This window comes from Schistocerca americana, chromosome 1 (assembly GCF_021461395.2).
Source record: "Schistocerca americana isolate TAMUIC-IGC-003095 chromosome 1, iqSchAmer2.1, whole genome shotgun sequence".
Lineage (NCBI taxonomy): Eukaryota > Metazoa > Arthropoda > Insecta > Orthoptera > Acrididae > Schistocerca > Schistocerca americana.
Genome location: NC_060119.1, coordinates 25,530,337 through 25,552,196, shown reverse-complemented (window position 1 = coordinate 25,552,196; position 21,860 = coordinate 25,530,337). Strand labels below are relative to the sequence as shown.

The following is a 21,860-nucleotide window of genomic DNA, read 5'->3' as shown; positions in this document are numbered from 1 at the left end:
AGGTCACCAGCATTGTGAGGCCTAGTGCAGGATTGGCTCAGGTGACTGACAGCATAGGGGAGTTTTGTAGGAATATTACAAAAGAGGATCCGATAGTGATAGTGGGTGGAGCAGGGAACAGTCTTGATAGGGACAGGAAATATGGTGTAGGTGGTGACCTGGTAAAGATAGCTACTCAAACTGGTGGCACTAATGTGCATTTCATGAAACTGTTTCAGCATCATGATGGTCCTCATCTTAATGCAGCTGCTAGGTGCATTAACATGGGGCTGGAGAGGGCACTGATGGCAGCGGGCATGAGTCACATTTCAGTGGTGCCAGTTGGGTCTATCAGCAGATCGGGTTTCACTAGGCATGGCCTGCATCTCAATAGGTATGGGAAAGGGAGGCTGGCAAAGCTTATAGGTGACAGTGTAGTGGGTGGTGGTGGTGGGGGGGGGGACACTATGGAAAAATTCCTGTAGTAGTTGCAGTTATAGTTGCACCTTTTTTAGATTGAAGTTAGCTGATAGGAATACCTGCATAAAGGAAGTCCCTCTAACTAAGGGCTCTCCTTCAGATGACGTCATGTTTCCAAGTAGAGAAGGAATTAGCCTATTTTATCAAAATAGAACAAGTATTAGAGGTAAATTTAGTGAACTGCTTATTGATGTTGGCTCAGAAATTATTGTTATATTGGAGCACCACTTAAATAATTTGACAATTCAGATGCTTCCTTTACCAAGATACAGATTAGCTGGCTGTTTTTTCAAGGAGTTCCTTGCAGGGAGGGGGAGTGGCTCTTTACGTAAAAAACAGTATTCCATTTGAAGCCATAGACGTTTTATGGCACTGCACTGAACAGATATTTGAATGTTGTGCAGGAGCAGTTGAATTCTTCTAATTGTTGCTGTTTATAGGTCCCCTAACTGTGACTTCAGAGCATTTCTGCTGAAGCTAGAGAGGGTTCTTGATTCACTTTGTAGGAAATACAGAAATTAGTTATAACTGGTGCCTTCCATATAATTTTTTTATGTGATGGTGCAAGAAAAAGGATGTTGGTAGATCTAGATTCATATGATCTCATTCAGACTGTGTTTTTTCCAACTAGAGTGTGGGGGAACAGTAGCACAGCCATGGACAATATTTTTATTCATTCTTCATTACTAGATGGGCATTCTGTTAGTAAAAGGGTGAATGGCCTTTCAGACCACGATACACAAGTTTTAACACTAAAATGCTTTTGTACTCAAAGAAATGTCACATATAATAACATACTACATAGGAAAGTTAATCCAACAGCAATAGAGAGTTTTTTAAACCTTGTCAAGGACCAAGAGTGGCATGATGTTTATAGTGCCGCTAACATAGATGATAAATATTATGTTTTCCTTAACACATTTCTGATGTTCTTTAAGAGTTGCTTTCCATTAGAACATTCTAAATGGGGTCTAGCAGTGATGGGCAGCCTGGGTGGCTGACTAATGGGATAAGGATATCATGTAGAACAAAGCGGAATTTATATCAAAATGATAGAAGTAGTCACAATCAAGCTACAGTAGCCCATTACAAACAGTACTGTAAGGTGCTTAAAAATGTTATTAGGAAGGCAAAGAGTATGTGGTATGCAAATACAATAACTAATTCATAGGATAAAATTAAATCCATATGGTCAGTTGTGAATGAAGTGTCTGGTCAGCAGCACAAGGTCGACAATATAAAGTCAGTTCGTAGTAAAAATATCTCTGCTACTGATAAATCAGATATATGTACAATATTTAACAATCATTTTCTGAGCATAGCTGGTGAATTGAATGAAACTTTAGTTTCTACGGGGAATCATATAACTCTCTTGGCAAATGCCTTTCCTAGATTGATGTCTGAAATACTCCTCTGTGATCCAGACAAAGGGGCAATTGAGTCAATAATTAAATCACTGAAAACTAAGGATTCTCATCGATATGATGGAATGCCTAGCAGAATATTTTAAGTGCTGCGCTGCACATGTTAGCCCTGTATTTAGCTATATTTGTAATTTTTCCTTTAGGAATGGTAAGTTTCCTGAACGATTAAAGTACTCAGTACTGGCTGTGATGTGGGTTCTGAGTGGGGTACGGCCAAGTGGGGGATGCCCCAGGGATCAGTGTTGGGGCCTCTCCTGTTCCTTATTTATATAAATGATATCCCCTCTAGTATTACGGGTAACTCTAAAATATTTCTGTTTGCTGATGACACTAGCTTGGTAGTAAAGGATGTTTTGTGCAGCATTGGCTCAGTTTGAAATAGTGCAGTTCATGGCCCAAGTTCATGGCTGGTAGAAAATAAACTAACGCTAAATCACAGTAAGACTCAGTTTTTACAGTTTCTAACACACAATTCAACAAAACCTGATGTTTTAATTTCACAGAATGAGCATATGATTAGTGAAACTGAACAGGTCAAATTTCTAGGTGTTCAGATAGATAGTAAACTGTCGTAGAAAGCCCACATTCATGATCTTGTTCAAAGACTTAATGCTGGCATTTTTACTCTTTGACAGTATCTGAAGTGAGTATTCATCTGACACGAAAATTAGTCTGCTTATTTTCATTCGCTTATGTCATATGGTATTATATTTTGTGGTAACTCTATCTATTGCTGGCCAGGGTGGCCGAGCGGTTCTAGGCACTACAGTCTGGAACCGCGCGACCGCTACGGTCGCAGGTTCGAATCCTGCCTTGGGCATAGATGTGTGTGATATCCTTAGGTTAGTTAGGTTTAAGTAGTTCTAAGTTCTAGGGGACTGATGACCTCAGAAGTTAAGTCCCATAGTGCTCAGAGCCATTTTTTTGAGCTCTTTCTATTCTAAAAAGATATTTTTGGCTCACAATAAGCAGTTCGGGCAACAAATGGGTATAAGTTCATTAAACTCTTGCTAACCCCTGTTCACTAGTCTTGGTATTTTGACATATACAGGTGTCTGTATATGTGTGGATGGATATGTGTGTGTGTGTGTGCGCGAGTGTATACCTGTCCTTTTTTCCCCCTAAGGTAAGTCTTTCCGCTCCCGGGATTGGAATGACTCCTTACCCTCTCCCTTAAAACCCACTTCCTTTCGTCTTTCCCTCTCCTTCCCTCTTTCCTGATGAGGCAACAGTTTGTTAAGAAAGTATGTAGTGTGCACATCTAATTACAAGAAATATGCAAGAGCAGCCTGGAGCAACCATAGGCATAAAATGAGAATCCTACACAAATTAGCCTGGGCATACTGCCTAAGGGAAACACAGTGAGTATTTTGGGAAAAAAAAAGAAGTGTCTATATCAGCCTCATCACTCGTGACCTGATGCTGAATGTTGTCGTTGTTGTCATCTTCAGTCCAAAGACTAGATTGATGCAATTCTGCTTGCTACTCTATCCTGTTAAAGCCTCTTCATCTCTGAGTAATTATGGTAACCTACATTCATTTGGACTTACTTACTGTATTCATTTCTTTGTCTCTCACTACAATTTTTACTTTACACACTTCTCTGAAAAATAAATTGTTGATTCTTTGATGTCTCAGAATGTGTTCTCTTAACTGATTCCTTCATTTGGTCCTGTTGTGCCACAAACTATTTTTCAGTACCTCCTCATTAGTTACATAATCTGCTCATATTATCTTCAGAATTCTTTTGTCCCAGCACAGTTCGAAATCTTCTGTTCTCTTCTTGTCTGAACTGCTTGTTGTCCATGCTTCACCTGGTGTACAAGTCTACACTTGAGGAATTTTTTAGGAAAGCATTTTTATTTGCCAATCAGCTGTGCAAATTTTATTTATATGGCCAGTTTCATTTATTTCAATCATAATCAAATGGAAGAATTAAATGAATAGATGAAACCATGTGCAATATACATAGGCCATAACAAAAAAATAGGGTTGTACCTCTTAAAACCAACAACATACACAGTACTTACAAAATTCTAACATCTGTTGGTTTAAAAATGTGTATTTTTCACAGAATACACTTTCATAAACCAAATGTAGCAATGGCAAAATGTAAAATGTGACATATCAAAAAAAAAAAAAAAAAAAAAAAAAAAAAATCGCTCAACAAGAGGCAGTAGGAGAACACACACACACACACACACACACACACACACACACACACACACACACACACACACACACAAGGTTTAACTTATGCAAGCTTTTGGAGCCACTGGCTCTGACAGCTTGAATAAGTTAAACCTTTGTGTGTGTGTGTGTGTGTGTGTGTGTGTGTGTGTGTGTGTGGTGTGTGTGTGTGTGTGTGTGTGTGTTCTCCTGCCACTTCTTGGTGAGTAGATTTTTTTTATCTATCCATACATTATATTGTCAAAATGTGACTATTTTCAAAAGCTTAGATAAATTACGCATGCACTCCTGATTGTTAACAAGTGACCAACACCACAGGCCAATGTACCCACAGTTGTCGTAAGAGTCTAAAACCACAGAGGAAAAACATACAATCAGTTGTACAATAATTGGTGAAATCAGAGGGAATACTAGTTGACAAGTTAAATTTCAGTGTGGTGCTGTGAACAAACAACATGCTGTGAGTGTAGAATAAGGAAAATCAAAGATGAAACAAACATTAATTTGCAAAAATATCAAACAAAAAAATGTATAATGTCATGTAAGAGCTACATGATGGTATACTAATTACATCAATAAACTGAACTTGTAGAAAGTAATTATGATAATTGAGCTTATCATTCAGTTAGGAAGTGTTAGGGTTACAGTAACAAGTGTCATCTTTACCACCAATAAATGACAGGTCTACAATCATAATAGTTAATGACAGTGAATTTTTGTCAACTCACATATTATATGGGAAAATGTTACGCTGTCATAACAGGCAGAGAGGTGACACTCTGACATGGCACGTCCCCATGTGGCGGATGGGGGAGGTGGGGTCCTCACTGGCTTGCCAGCGGACTTGAGCAAAACAAAACAGCTCTCGCGGACCAAACACAAACCCTCTGTACTAGCACTCCAGCTGTATCTCAAGCAATCTTCGGAAAGCTCCACCACTCCAACGTTACAGATTTTATGGATTATGAGTGGATAAGAAAACAAATTACCCCAGGGAGTAAAATCTCTCGACCTCAGGTCACAAGCAGGCATTTCGGATTCTGGGGAGCCTGCACTTTCTGCTCTTGTTTTATTGAAAGAACCCAAAAAAACTCAAATTCAAGAAGGAACACTGAACATTAACTCACTGATCAAAACAGGAAACCATCCAGAACTGACTCACGCACTTGAACACCATAATATCCAAATTTCAGCACTACAAGAAACTCACTATACTGATGAAAATTCTTTTGAAATGGGCAATTACAGAGCTTATAAAGGAAAACCAGCAGGGTATATCTTTGGAAAATGCCCTCTACTGGGTACAGCCTTTATTGTTAGAAGAAATATAACGGAGTCTGTAACAAATTTCAGCTCTATGTCCAACAGGCTCTCTAAATTCACAATCAAATGTAAAAACAAAATGTATGCACTAGTGAATGCTCATGCTCCAATAAATATTGACACTATAAATAATCCGAACGAAGTACAGACTTTCTGGGAAGAACTAGAAGACATGATTCAGAAGATTCCAAAGGAAAATGTCAACATTCTGCTCAGCGGCTTTAATGCACAGCTCGGCAAGGAGAAGAAATACAAAAACATCATTGGAGAATAACCAGTGCATAAGAGGACATACAACAATGGAATAAGACTTGTGGAACTCTGTGAAATCTTCAACCTCAAAATTATGACTACACACTTCAAGAAACATCCCAAGAAGATGAAGTCTTGGAAAGCACCATATCAACTCCTTGGAGAGTTCCAAATTGACCACATAGCCATTTCTAGAAGAGAATTTAAGACAATTCAAAATATTAAGGTACAGAAAGGAACCAAAATAGATACAGATCACTATCTTGTTAAGTCTAAAATTAAATTCATCCTAAATTCAGGAAGAAAGGTTTATAAAAATACAAAAGATCATACCAGATAAGTCATTCACATTGACTATTCCATAACTATAAATACAGAAGCCATATTTAATTAAATTTATAATACTTTATAATCAATTTTGTGAAGATTTTAATTAGTGGCTTAACTGCTTAACTGCTTAATCTATGTCATCCAGTCCATAAAAAATAGGTATGCAAAAGTATGTGGATAAACTTGTGTGTTGAATTGGTATTGTGGCTTTCCCCAAACTTTAATTAAATACATCTTTTATGTGAATTAGATTCCAGCAGATAAAAACATATTCCAGGAGTTGAATAGTGCTTTCCAGTGTGTGGCATCACTGCTTCAGATTCTGCTGATTAGCTCAGTCTAAATTTTCTCTCTTGTTTAGTAGTAAAGTTTTCTGTTGTTAATAACTTAATTAATATTATCTATCACAAAATTCATTACACTAATGGAACCAACACATTACAGGCAAAATCTTGAATAATAAACCTGAATGAGAATACTGTATGTATAGGATATATGTAATTTTGAGTAAATGTAGTGTACCCACAGATGTGTAATCAGATCCATTTGAAATACAAATGGAAAAAAATAGCAAGTGGTTTAAGTTTCAGTTTTCTTTGTTACACCACCTCACTCATTGGTTCCCTTTCATGCCCATCGACTCTTATAACTGCTGTCTCATTTATGTTGTGAATAACCTTTTGGTCTTGTAGTTTATTCCTATGACCTTCAAAATTTGAATGAAGATAGTCCAGACAACATTATCATAAGTTTTCTCTAAATCCACAAATGTTATAAATATAGGTTTGCTTTTCTGTAAGGGTCAGTATTGCCTCTCATATACCTACGTTTCTCCGGAGACCAAACTGATCTTCCCTGAGGTTCTATTTTTTTCCCATTAATTTGTAAATAATTTGTGTCAGTAGTGAGCAATCTTGACTTATTAAACCAATGATTTGATACTATTGACACTCACCAACAACTGTTTTCTTTGGAACTAGAATCACTATATTCCTTTTGAAGTCTGAGAATATTTCACCTGTCTCACACAAGTTGCACACCAGGTGGAATAGTTTCATTGTGATTGGCTCTCTCAAGGATATCAATAGTTCTAAGGAAATGTCATCTACTCGAGGGGCCTTGTTTCGACTAGGTCTTTCAATGCTGTCAAATTCTTATTGCAATATCATATCTTCCATCTCATCATCATCTACTTCCTCTTTCGTTAGTGTAATATTGCCTTAAAATTCATTCCCATTGTATAGCCTCTCTATATATTCCTTAGTCATTTCAGCTTCCCCTTCTTTGCTTAGTACTGGATTTCCATCTGAGTTCTTGATATTTATATAGCTGTTTCCCTTCTCTCTCCATAGGCTTCTTTTAATTTTCCTGTAAGTGGTTTCTACCCCTCCCCTTACCATACATGCTTCTGTAGTCTTGCATTATAGCCATTGGTATTTTGCACTTTCTGTCCGTCTCTATTTTTAGATGTATGTATTCCATTTTGCCTGCTTCATTTGTTGCATTTTTAGATGTACTCCTTTCATCAATTAAATTCAATATCCCCTGTGATATCTGAAGCTTTCTATTAGGCCATGTCTTTAGATTTGATCCAGTGCTATCTTCACTATTTCATCTCTCGAAAGTGTTAGTTTGTCTTCTACTCTAATCCTTTCCCCTATTCTAATCAGGTGTTGCTAATGCTCCCTTTGCAACTCTAAACAGCCTCTGGTTCTTTGAACTTATCTATGCCCCATCTTCTTAATTTCCTACCTTTTGCATTTTTTTAGTTTTAATCTGTTTTCATAACCAATAAATTGTGGTCATAATCATCCACATCTGCCCTGGAAATGTCTGTGTCACCATTAAAAACTGATCTGAAACCTTCCAGTGTCTCCAAGTCTGTTCCATGTGTACAACATTGTTTCATGATTCTCAAACCAATTATTAGCAGTGATTAAATTATACTCTGTGCAAAATTCTGCCAGGCGGCATCCTCTTTCAGTCCTTTCTCACAGTCATGTTCTCCTGCTATTTTTCTTCATCTTTCTTTCCCTATCACCAGCTTCTAGTCACCCATCACAGTTAAATTTTTGTCTCCCTTAAGTATATGAATAATTTCTTTTATCTCATCATACATTCTTTCAATCTCTTAATATGTGATGCTAGTTGTCATCTATGCTTAAACTATTGTGGTGGGTGTGGGCTTCATTTTTATCTTGGCTACAATAATGAATTCACTTTCCTCTTCATAATACCTACATTCTTATTTTCTTATTCACTGTTATATCTACTCCTCCATTACCCTGTTTGATTTTGTACTGCACTCACCTGACTGGAAGTTCAGTCCCTCCTGCCACTGAACTTCACTACTGCCCACTATGTGTAACTTCAACCTATCCATTTTCCTTTTTTAAATTTTCTGACCTGCCTGCCCAATTAAAGTATTCACGATTCCACATTCCAACTGTAGAATCCCAGTTTTGTTTTCTTGATGGCATCATCATCCTGAGTAGTCACTGCCCAAAGATGCCACTGGGCACCACTTTAACCTTCAGAATATTTTGCCCAAGAGGATGCCATTTAACCATATAGCAGAGCTGTATGTCCTCCGAAAATGTAAGGAGTATAGTTTCCTTTCACTTTCAGCCATTCACAGTACCGGCACAGGAAGGCCACATTGACTGATGTTCCCAGATCAGTCATTGCTGTACTGAAAAGGCTGCTGCCCCTCTTCAGAATTCACATGTTTGTCAGGCCACTCCACAAATACCCATCCATTGTGATTGCAACTATGGTTGAAGCACAAAGTCACCTTATAGTGGCAAGATATCTGGTTCATGGGGGATATGAGGCTGAACATGTAATTGAAAAATGAATAAACTCAGTCAGGCAAATGGACTTTAACAGCTAGACAAGTGATATTCAGATCTAATCATAGGTTACTAGATTCAAATTATAAGCTACTAAATTCAGCTAACTCTAACTAACAGTACCAAAAATGCAAGGACAAAAAGTAGTCCATCAAGCAAGACCCATTAGAATATCTCAGACAGACATTGCATACATTACCACCAGTACCACCATCCCCTCAAGTCACATTTGTAATTATTCGACAAGAAGATTGTAAACTCTTCAAGAACAGCAAAATTTGCTATTGACACAATGACACTGATAAAGGGCCCAAACACATCTGTACCAGACTCAATGAAGGGAATAATGGAACAGACTGACACATGGTTCACATCAAACAGGTTAATCATTAATCTTGCAGAAAGTAATGTTGTTCAAATTCCAAACAAATAAAAATGCCTCCAGGTACCAAAAGTAGAGATGAGGCTCACTGTACAATGTTCTTGGGTATCCAGTAATAAACATAGGTGACACCAGCATAATGACAAGTTAGCCAAAAAAGTTCAGTTCTACCTGCCTCACACTGAGAAGTATCTCTCACTGTGTTGATCTGCATATAGGATTGCAAGCATACACTGATGAGCCAAAACATTGTAACCTTCTACTTGCAAGCAATTCGCCAGTGAGTCCTTTCCACGGATTCAACAAGTGCTCGATGGGTCTCCAGAGGTTTGTGGCACCAGTTGCCTATGCTCAGGCCACACATTTACAGTAATTTATGGATGGTCTTCATATGTGATGCTAGTTGTCATCTATGCTTAAACTACTGTGGTGGGTGTGGGCTTCATTTGAGGAAGATGTCAAGCATAAGGAGTTACAGATGGTCCTTATAATGTTCACGTATTCCACAGCTTGGTGTCTTTGATTACTACCGCAGGTTCCACGAAAGCCCAGGTGAATATTCCCATAACATATTACTGCCCCCACTGGCACGCATTCGTGGCATGCTGTTTGTTTTGAGCAGCCTTTTGCCTGTATGACAGTATATCCGTACACAACCGTAAACCTGGTTTAACAATAAGTGGGATTCATCCAACTGGGTGATACGATTCCACCAATACATGGTCCAATATTGATGGTCCTGTGCCCACTGTAATCATAACTGACAGTGTCGATTGGTCAGCACGAGAGCAGGTTAGGAGTCCTCTGCTGCAGAGCACCACATTCCAACGGTATAATCCGAAACACTTGTGTCTGCACCGGCTCTGTAATCTATTGTCAGATCCACCACAGGTCATCACCTACCCAGCTCTAGAGAGTGGGCAAGCCTCTGATCCCTGTGTTCTGTGATGAGGTACGGATGGCCAGCTCCTTGTCAGCTACTCACGGTTTCAGCACTCTTTGACGACTTTCCGTAGACACTCGTGACAGTAGCACACAAACAGCTAACCAGCTTCGCCATTTCCAAGATGCCGGCACTGAGGCACAACAATCTGGCATTTGTCAAAGTCATTTAAGTCGGCAAACTTCCATATTTGCACTACTTATCATTTCTAGAATGATTCACTATTCATCCCTGCTGCACTCGTATACTTTTCTTACCACGTCAGGTGCCCTCAGTGCCACCGGGCAGCTTACGACATTGTGGTGGCCAGTGGTTGTAATGTATTGGCTCATCAGTGTACTTTGCGTAGAATTTTGTTCTTGGTTGGGGTCCACAACCTACATATGTTTTAAGAATGAAAATATGGTCCATGAAGGCTGTAATATATGTATTGTCTGTGTTATTAGCTAATATTTTGAAGTGCCTTGGAATCAGTGCTGTCTACAAGTAGCAGTGATCTTGAGGTTCTCAAAAATGACTGACGGTTGAAATTAGGTAATAGCACAAACAATAGATAGATTACAGCCTGCTTGGACCCTATCACAAGTTTCCAGTGGACATCAGGCAGGAAACTGAACATTCCCAGATGTTCAAAAATCAAGTAAGAGAATACTTTTTTGACCTTAGGCTCTCTACAATTTATCAGAATATTTCAGCCTGGGAGGGTAAATCCCATATTAACCTCACAGACCTCCCCTCTACAAGCATACAGAGTGTATTACAACTACACTGACACAATTTCGGACCTTGTCCTATAGTGTATTCTGGTACAACAAACCTGTGGACTATGATGGATTGTTCCTGGGAAACAATGTAATTATGATTCATTCGTTTTGTTACTTGTTTATCTTTGCTTCCATGAAAATAGGCACACAACATGAAAAAGCCGGTATTATGCAATCACTAAAATGTACAATGCAAAACAGAGAGTAATGCGTCAGGCCTTACATGTAAAAGTACAGCTCAGCATTGCATTATTGTGCCACTCTTTCTTTTCATTCAGTGATACAAAACACGAAGTACATGTCGGCCAACTCTTTGCCAGTAAACTGATACTTACTGTTACGTATAACTGATAATGTACAACTGAGAGTACTGGAAAAATGTGCCCGAGATACAACCGAGCATTACTGATTATGAGTTTTATGACAGAGTAAAGTGAGCATTACTCTTGTCAACAGTATTATGAGTGAATGGAACAAGTTTGCTTCCAAACCAGCAGACTAAACAGACCTAACCAAAAATTTGACATTTGTGCTGTTGTGCTGTACAGATACGAAGAAAAACTGGGGAAGAAATGAAAGTAAATGCAATTAGTCTGTAATGGTCCATCGTGGACAACAGGTCCCTCGCTCGTATGAAATACTCAAAAAATATCACTGTTCAACCTCCGAAATTGTATTGACAGAGTTAGGGTTCTCCATATACTGGCAGCAGGTAGTGGTTTGTGTTACTAGATGCTTAGTCTGAAGTATCTGATAAAGCGGCAGCAGAGTAGTAAAAGAGAAGGACCTGTGTCTTTTCTACTAATGTACATATATAAATTGATTCCCATCATTATGAGTGTGGGTAGAATAGCACCATTTATAATTTATTATCAGTTTACCTTACAGATGTAGCCCATCTGTAGTTGCTGCTTTTGCCTTTTAATGTGTAATTTCACTCATTACATGTCCATGAAGTTTTTCCTGCATGATGGGGTTTACAAAGCACCTGTGAATGAATGAATGGATAATAATAACTTCACATTTGCTGTGTTGCCATTTAATTTCAAAGAATTCTTTAAGTATCTTTGTTATAATAGCGTAACTAAATAATGATAATATCACATTATTTCCGTATCGCTCGTCTTATTTTTCGTTTTCCAAAATACTGATGGTGAGTGCATGGATAATCTTTTTGGCATGACTGTGAGCAGTTCCTTCATCATACCATTACTGATCTCTTTGCTTATGACGCCCTTACCTGCTGACTGCCACTAGGACACACAGTCATTGTCTGGGCAAGTAAAAGGGCAATTTCCTAATACCATTTGAATACATTAGCAGCTTACTAAACAACAAATAGTGATTCAGTGTGTCTGAACAAGCAAGAAAGAAAACTCGAAATAAAAATGGGAGTAAAGACAAATCTTCAGAGTGGTACAAATGGAAAGAAAGTGTAATGTATGCAAAAAGGAGAAAAAATTTAAATACATGAACAGAAAAAGGTAAATTGTATTGCACATTTGAAGGAGAGAATTGAGAATAATGAGAGAGAAGAGAGGAGACTATAGAATAATCTTTTGGTGGGTAACATTCCATTTATAATATACACAATTTGATGTCCATAACTTCCTCATACTGTTTCTCTCTTTAATGTCACCAAATTACTTCTGTTTTCATTGTTTTGAACAATAATTAAATTGTCATATGTTTGTGTATTACCTAGTATTGCAATATTTCCAATTGTAGATTTTTATCATGTTTATGCTCATAACTTGGTAACAAGGTCAACATGTGCTCTTCCCAGAAGGGAACTAAATGTATTTATTGTGCAAGACTGTTAGTTGGCAGTCTGAGTTTCTATAAAATATAGTAATGTTTATGACTTTTTAGTGGCATATGTATTTAGAACAGACCATAATGCTATCACTGTGCGATGAACTATTTATGAATGTATGTAGGTCAATCTCCTCTTATAAGTTACCATGCAAAGCACTACTTTTATTTCAGTGTGTAGACAATACTAATACAGTAATAATCTCATGTTGCAACATGAATGTAGTAAAGGATGCACTGCCCAAACATCTGTAAAGATGAAACAGCAAAGCTCTAAGAATGTGTGTCAAGTTTACAATTTTATTATCAGTTTATTGGAAATGGATATCAAGAAACTTAAAGAAGATAAAAGTGCACTGAACACAACAAAATCACAGCATGGAAGTTGGACTTTGTTGGAGGATTAGATGGAAATAAAGTTCTAAAGACACAAACAGATAATACAGGGTATAGCAAACTGTGAAGAGAACATAAATGTAGTGCACAAAAATCACTTTCAAGCTCTTTCTATTACAGAATGTGATAGTGTTGTTAACAGTTCGAGTACACCACATGGAAAACAAAACAACTTTGTGAGCGAGGTAGAATATGGAATACTTCAACTGCAGTTAAGTGCGAAAGTGCTCTCAAAAAATTTGCCACTGATAAGCTGTTCACGTAAGACATTATTGACCTATGTTAACAAAGAAGACAAAATAAATAATGCCAAACATGACATCACGCACAGCAGAGGGAGGCAGAAAATCAGTAAGCTCCCAACAGCTAGTACACGTAAAATTGAATTATATGCAGAGAGCCAAGGGCGAAGTATAGCCACTTAACTCTGGCAGGCTAGCAGTCATAATTTCAATTTCATAATAAAGCCAGGAGCGAAATTCAGTGCTGCTACACCAATGAGCCTGGAAATAATTTTCTCATTGAGCAAAAATGACTTCTCCATCTGCCTGGCAGTATGAAACAATGTTGCAAGGAATGGAGGGGAAAAAAAATCTCTTAATCTCATTAAAAAGAAAATTGTATGAGCTGAGAGGAACAAATGTTATTGTTTTTTCAGTGACACATCATTACAAATTGAGGTAAGGGTCCTGCATAAACAAAGAAATTGAAAGTGCGAGTACAGAGATCCAAAATATTCACAGGCAGTTTGTAAATGTAACAATTGTGAACATAAGCAATTTGGGGAAAAGATTCCACACAGCACATGGTTTTCATCAAAGTAAACTTGGGAGAAACATAGCAACAAAAATTTTAGATGTAGTAAATAAAATCTGAAATGTGCAGTGTGATGATACAGGAATCGAACCTCTCATGGACAAGAAGTGTGTGTTACCTGGAGACTCAAATGGTAAATCTGCTGGCAGTGAAGCTACACACCTCCAAGACAAATGTGAAATTTTGTTAATGCAAGTGAACATCCCAAATGCAAGCAACTCACAGAACAGCACAGTAGTTGTGGAAGAGCAAACGCCAGGAATGAGTGAAACAGCAGCAACATTATCATCAGAAGCAGCAGCAGCAGCAACAGCAACAGTAGCAGTGACAGAAATAACAACAACTGGAGCAGTAGTACAGCACAGCCTAAGGAGGAGCCAAAGGCAAAATACGTCTGTGTCATTCAATGATGATTTTTTATGGTTTCAAGCCAAGAAGGAAATAAAAATGTGGTAAATCAGCCAGATAACTCACAGTTAAGTCACAGTAACATCTTATTTCTAAACAACCAGGGTCTTGAAAGTAAAGTTGAAATACTGGAGCAGTCATTGCCACAAAATAAGTATTCTTTCCTGTGTTTATCTGAACATTGGCGTAAACCAGGACAAATAGAATAGTATGTACCAAAAGGTTATAAACATGGAAAAAGTTTTGTACGGTAATAGTGCTACTGTTATCTTTGTTTCAATTGAAATGAGTTTGGAGCACTAGATCTTAGTTGGGTATGTGTAGAGCAACACTTTGAAATCACTGGAATCATATCTGATGTCATGAAACTTACGTTAGTGTGTATTTACCATTTCCCTAACAGATGAAAAAACTTACTTAGATAATTTAGACAGTATACTCTGCCACATAACAAAGTGGAAACGTTAAGTAACTATAATAGGTCTTCACGTATGCTTCTCAATTAATGGTTGACCCCTTTGGCAACACACCTGTGAGATTGAACCCACCACTGTGCTGAAAGACTGTCATCGTGACTTTGTCAACAGAGGGAGCTGCTTTGAATTTCTCCTTTTTTAGTGATTCTGAGTGGTGCCACTCCAGTGACTGCCATTTTGTTTTGAGCTCAAAGTGATGCATACCTGTAACAATCAGTGACAGGAAGGCCTCTCTGCAGGCCTCAAACTGCTCCATTTGTCGATGTGAAATGCATTTTCATTGAAACTTGTGGTATGTTGTGAGCATTCGTGAAGCCATCATGGGCAAGTGTCTTTGAATATCCCAGTGCCTCAGTCATTGCACATGCACTTCTAATGCTCATCGATAGCTGTAGACCCAAATTTCAAGTTGTGATGCATCTGTGTGATTCATCATGTCAGGGGCAATGGCTGTGGCAGGACGTCTGGAACGTGACCAACCATGGACCTCAGTTTCTGTGCTTCCTGACACAATAACTTCTTTCTTTGTCCATCACCCGACTGCATCATTACCATACACTGCACACAAATGTTTACAGGTGTTCGCCACAGTTTTTTTTTTTTTTTTTCCTGCAACGGAGGTTCAGTTACAACACAGTGCTTGTAAGAGTGCTTTGCATAGACGTCACTTTGCATAGACGTCATTTGGATGCTTCACTACGGCACTGTCATCTGTCAGAACTGTTTGAAACGATGCATGTGTACAGAAGAAACATTGAATTTGAAGGCATCTTGTAAATTATCCGATCTTGTGTTTTGCGTTTGATGGTCTCATAATCTATTGCCTTGAATCACACTCCTGCTGTTAGTGAGCTAGATTGACATTGGTTAAAGAATGTACACTACACTGCATCACTGCCTGTAGTGACCTTCCTTTTTACACTACATCACCGTTTCTAGTGAACTCCCTGTTTACACTGCATCAATTGCTTCACATTTACTGAAACACAGTTTCACTTCTATGATGAGCAGATTTAACTGTCAGGAGTCTCAATTTTTAAACCAGTTCAGTAAGCTATTGTCATTAATAAAGTGTCCTACATTTCATTGGTAGCAGATTAGGTCAGTGTTGCATGAGAATGATACACATATATATCCCGCTTACTCACTGTCTCATAAATACGTGACGGTAATATAATGTTTGATACCAACAGACTAAGTACACATTGTTGCTACTTCACCGTATACTTTTTGTTAACTGATTGAGGATTGACTGATGAAGGCAAACAACATAGAGGTATCAATAATGTAGCTGTTAGGCATGAAATGAGGGAAGTACTGTTCTTAATAACTACTTCCTGACACACATAAGAATAATAATCAAAATTAGTTGTTATATTTTGATTTATAACAGAGAAGAGAGCAAAATCAGATGATCTGATGGTCAAACAAATTTTGCTAATGGAAGTAGACATTTTTGGGATGAGAAAAATCTGAGCAACAAAACTGTGGTACTGGATTTTCAAAATAACCATTACTTAATATTCAGATATTCGGAAACATAACTTTGATTAGGAATAATTTTTTAAATAGAATTATTCAGGAATAAAGGAGACAACTCACCGAAAGGCAGAAGCACTGTGTCTCAATTGGTACACAAACAAAAAGGTACAGAGCTTTACTAGCTTTTGGGATAAATTTCCATTTTCAAACTCGTAGGAAATACCTGCACACAAACACATGCACATGCCGGTCTCCCTACATTGTGCTTAGTTGACTGCCAGCTCATTCCTGGCCCAAGTTGAGTGTACTGGGGTGAGGTAGGGATGCAGGGTGGGGTGGGGTGAGGGACGAAGAGTGTCAGGAGGCAGGGAGGGGATTGGGGGGAAGCATCTAGCAGCTCATGGGAGACTGAGGAGCCATCTGTGGGCTAGCTAGCTGTGTAGGTAGAGGAGGCAGGTGGCAGACAGCTGGGCACACAATTTCACAGATTAGGGGGTGAGATAGCAGCACACAACTAGTTGACATGAATTGGGCAGGGGTACCGGGACAGGGATGGTGTGTGTGTACACACACACACACACACACACACACACACACACACACACACACAGTTTGGTGGTGGCCATTCATTCTAGTTAACAGCTGGTTGGTTGTCACACCAATGTAAAACACTGTGCATTGGTAGCAGCAGAGCTGGTATATAACATGGCTGCTTTCACAGGTGGCTCAGCCTCTGATGGGGTAGGATAAGCCTGTGACGGAACTGGAGTAGGTGGTGCTGGGTTGGTGGATTGGGCATGTCTTACATCTGGGCCTTCCACAAGGGTGTGATCCCTGTAGCAGGGGGTTAGGGGTGAGAGTGGCATAGAGATGGAATAGGATGTTTTGAAGTTTGTATAGACAGCAGAACACTACTTTGAGAGGGGATGGAAATGTGTTGGGTAGGCTGTCCCTCATTTCAGGGCATGATGATAGATAATCAAAGCCAGGCAGGTTGCACTTCTTTGTGGTTAGTTCTTGGGATGGACGTGAGGATCAGGTGTGTGTTGCCAAAAATAAGGTGGACCACCCAGTGCTACAACATGGAGCAGATCCCAACGTGCAATGTTTTAAATGCTGTTTCATAACCTTTGCCACCTGGATCCTCCCCACCACCACCAACGTTTTTGAGCTGCATCGATGGGAGCTATCCTTACAGCATATCCTTCACTCCCATAACCTCCCTGGCCTAAACATAAGGTAACTCTCTACCCCTCACCCTCCACCCTCCACCCACCGTGAAATCGTGTGCCCAGCCATCTGCCACCTGCCCCCTCTCTCTGTACCCCTAGCCAGCCCACAGATGGCTCCCCACTCTCCCATGAGCTGCTACATGCTTTCCCCCAACCCCCTCTCTGCCTCCTTCCTCTCTCCATCCCTCACCCCACCCCACCATGCATCCCCACCTCACCCCAGTACACTCACTGTGGGACAGGAAAGAACTGGCAGTTGACTGAGCACAATGTAGGGAGACAGGCATGTGCATGTGAGTGAACATGTGTTTGTGTGCATGTTTTTCCTACAAGCTTGAAACAGGAAATTTATTCTGAAAGCTACCAAAGCTCTGTACCTTTTGTTTGTGTACCTATTGACAACACGGAGCTTCCGCCTTTCAGTGATTTCTCTCCTTTATTCCTAAATATTTTGTAATTCTCAACTAGAATTTTCCATACATTATTTGGAAATAGTATGATTTTCACAAAAGATGCTTATGGAGAAGAAGGGAATGAGGGCTTTAAGATGAAGTATATCAATTTGTAAACAAACTGGTATTTGCTCACTAAAAAACTGAACCCTATGTGTTCCTTATGAATCTTGGATTATGGATATCTCTTTATAAAAATTACTTCCAGTCAAGTTAACTAGATTGTAGTAATCTGTAACAGGCAGATGACACAGTGAGCAGTAGAACTTTACAAATTCCTGCTTGAATAAGAACATAGCTAATTTCTGCAAATGTCATATATATGCCTTTCATAGAACTACACCACAAAAGGAAAACAAATTTTATGTTGATGTCAGGGGTGGTAGGCTACAAGGACAAGGAGGCTGGTTTTATCTTGCTCTGTTACAAACTAAAAGTATGTTGGGTGTCACATCCCATCAGTGATGAAATCATACTCTGATTACGCAGGGATAGGAATAGAAATGTGCTGTGTTGACAGGGCTCCTCCTTAGAAAAGATAGTAGTGCCAACAAGGACCAAGAGCAAGCCTAAAGCCCCAAACTTTGATGACTAGTATTGTGGAAGTATAAATATTCCTGTGACATATTTGATGAGTAGTACAGTACTGTGCAGAATGGCCGAAGCACAAGTAAATAAATAAAAATTAATTTTATTAGCTGTTTTTGATTTGTGTATAATAAAAGTGCTGTAGATGAAATTGATGGGTATAGTTGTTACAACTGTTTTGATAACAGTAACTTGGTAAACTGAAGGAAAGTGCATCAATTTGATGTCTACAAGTTTATTAGAACCCAGATGCCCAAGGTATGCCCCATGCTTGAGTGAAGAAATATGTATAGGAAATTGTTTAACATTTTCTATGTTGATATATTCAATGCACTTTGTAGGTGATCTTTCTGCATTCTTTAAAACCATCTCACTTTATACAGTCTTTGAAGCAGGGGGCTCCACTGAAAAAAAAATAAAAAAAAATAAAATTAATGTCAGTTCCTTATGATGTTACTAAGTGGAGAAAACAAATGTTAATCAAAAATGTGACTAATAATTTAACAATTTAAAATATGGCAATACAAAAACAGTTTTAGTACATAGGAAACATAGCTGCAGTGCCACTATTTTTGTGAACTAAATAATGCAGTGTCTCTTTCTCCCTTTTCTGACCAAAAAAATTCAAATCATTTCAGTAAAACTATGTTCTTAGTTTAGTAAATTTGCCATTTGTACATGTTTTTTATTGTTTCAGGTGAAGCTTTACTAAGTCCACTAGTAATGTGTGGGCCTCACGGTCTGAAGTTCCAAGTCCCTGTCGAACTTCGCCTTCCCCACTGGGCATCGTCTGACCCGTCAGACCCGTGGAGTTTTGCTCTTAAATCAGGTGAATCTGGAGAGCATTCGTGTCAACCCAAAGACTGGCAGAGTGTTGCACTGGACAGTAACAACACTGCAAAACACATAGGACCCAACAGTGTGTCTGTTCTTGTAGACCATTTCTAGAATATAGCAGAGTTACAAAGTGTTTGTTTAGTGACTGAATGGAAATTCAAAAATGAGTTAGATAGTGACTATGATGATACAATGACTATGTTAGAGAAAATGCACATGAAATTCTTTGTTTTGTTCTTACGGGATACCTACATGCAACAGTCAGATTTCAGGAAGAAAAATCCCAGTACTGAGTCAAGCCATAAAAAGCTATGCTTCAGTGGGGTCAGTTGCAACACCTCAGTTTTTTACATTTATGTCTATTATTTTATGCAATGTTACCATTGGGGATGAGGCTGAATCCAGCAGGATTTATATATTGTGCTAGCAAACGCAAGTGCAGAGGAAAGTCTTTCATTAATTTTTTGTTAAATTTTGCAATTACATATCATATAATTCTTGTATGTAACTAAACTGCCTCATCTCCTTTCCATATTATCTCTGTAGTTGAATTTAAGTGTATATAACTATAAATTATCCTAATTAAAAAAAGTCATTGATTTTTCATGCCATATGCCTTGTATTGGCACCCAGTCACAAATATTATTTTCCTGTGTATAATAACGAAAATGTGTAGTTTACCAAATGTTAGCACAGTGTATTGAATATAAATATTGAAAACAAAACCTGATTTTTCTATCGAAGTAGCTAAAATAAAGTCAAAGAAATATGTGTATGTATATATTGATTTATTTGATACATTCAGTTAACTATTATAAATAGGTTTAACATGGAGTGTGGAACAATTAGCAGGCATTTAAAAAAGGTATTGCTCTATAGAAGTGAACATGAATTTTAAAGAAGAATGAAGGTGGTTATATTAGAGGGTAGTGAATTAAATGGAGTAAATCTAAAACTGGATATGAATTGTGCCAAGCTTTAGTGGAATAGGAAGAAAAGAAAAAATGCCTAGAATGGTTTATTTATAAGGACTACAATAAACTGAAAGGAAACTAAGATGCTGGCAAGCCAAGCACAAAATTATGGCTGCAATGCACAATAAATTTCCTAATAAATTTCCTTACGCTCTGATGCAGTTAGCTGATGTGGTGAACGTGTATGCTCTGCTTCGATGAAGGTAATGAAGTTATACAAATTTTTTATTTTTATTTTTAATTGTATATAGGCCATCTAAGGACCACATTCCAATTTCAATTCTTTGTCTTTTCTCTTCTGCCAGTATGTTTTCATCTGTTCACTGTGTTTCTTCTTTCTGTCTTCAGACTATTTTGAACCAGTCTTTTTAGCTACCCTGCCTTGGATTCATTACATTTTCCTGAAGGGCTTCTCTGTTGTTAATATCTTCTGTGTTTTTATATTGTTTCTTTGTAAAACCTTCATTAAGCATTAACCCAGCTTCTTGTGGACTTTTTACCCCACAAATATTTGAAAACCATTTGGTTAATGTACTGTCTCGCAATCAAAATAAATTTCCAAATAACATGAGTCCTCTTTTTCTCATTGTGCTTGAAATATTTTTTATATTTTGGTATATTTCAACATTCCTTTGTAATTTCCAACCCTATGCTGTGTTTCCTTATAAGTCACCTTTATAGTACGTCTAATTTATCTAAATTATAGCTTAGCACCAGACATTTGCTTGCATTTAGGCATTCTGGCTTCACTACTGTGCTGTATTGCCTTATTTTTGCATTTTTGGATAGGCACTTTTTACTGTAAAGGTCTTTGGTGATGCCCTATGCTCTCCCTGTTTTATGCAGCCTTTCCTCTGTTGCAGATTTTCCCAAAGCATTTTCTGATATTTGAATTTTTTTACACACTCTATTTGTCTAATATTTGATTTCAGTAATTCTGGAGCCTCCTTAAGTTTGTTACAAGTTTTGTTTTTTCTGCAGAAATTCTTAAGCCAGTTCTGCTGGCTGTTTCTTCCAGGAGACTTATTTGTGCAGTAGCAGATGCCACATTTTCGGAAAGTGAAATTGCATTTATAGATGATTTTGCTACAATCTTTTTTCTTTCCTCTTCCTGAAGGTGAGATGTTGAATTCAATAAGTTTTTTGTTCCAAATTCTCACTGTTTTGTCTAACATACTATTTAAAAAGAATTTGGGATAAGCCATCACTTTGCTGTGCATCTGTTTTTATATTGAAAAGCTGTGAAATTTCTCCCATAAATTTTACTTTTCAGACTGTATCTGTAAGTGTTTCATAGATTAGGTTTGCCTATTTAGACTTCATGCTAAATTTTTGAATTATTTTATCTATAACTTCTCTGTCGACTGAAACAAAAGCCTTTTTGAAATCCACAAACATAACTACAATGTCCTTTGAATTAAGTAATCAGTGGTGAATTTCTGACTTGGTTTTAGGAAGGGAAGGT

At 38.1% G+C, this 21,860-nt stretch overlaps 1 protein-coding gene across 3 annotated transcripts in view; it reads left to right on the top strand.

The window, feature by feature from the left end:
- The window catches only part of LOC124546004 (tight junction protein ZO-1), a 710,801-nt gene extending 691,389 nt beyond the window's left edge, over nt 1-19,412 (top strand). For all 3 annotated transcript variants that reach the window (XM_047124988.1, XM_047124979.1, XM_047124983.1), the window contains one exon: nt 19,282-19,412. In XM_047124988.1, coding sequence (XP_046980944.1) covers nt 19,282-19,285 — 4 coding nt within the window. In that variant the 3' untranslated portion in view covers nt 19,286-19,412. The remainder of the gene's footprint in view (nt 1-19,281) is intronic.
- Nucleotides 19,413-21,860: the final 2,448 nt, after the last annotated feature.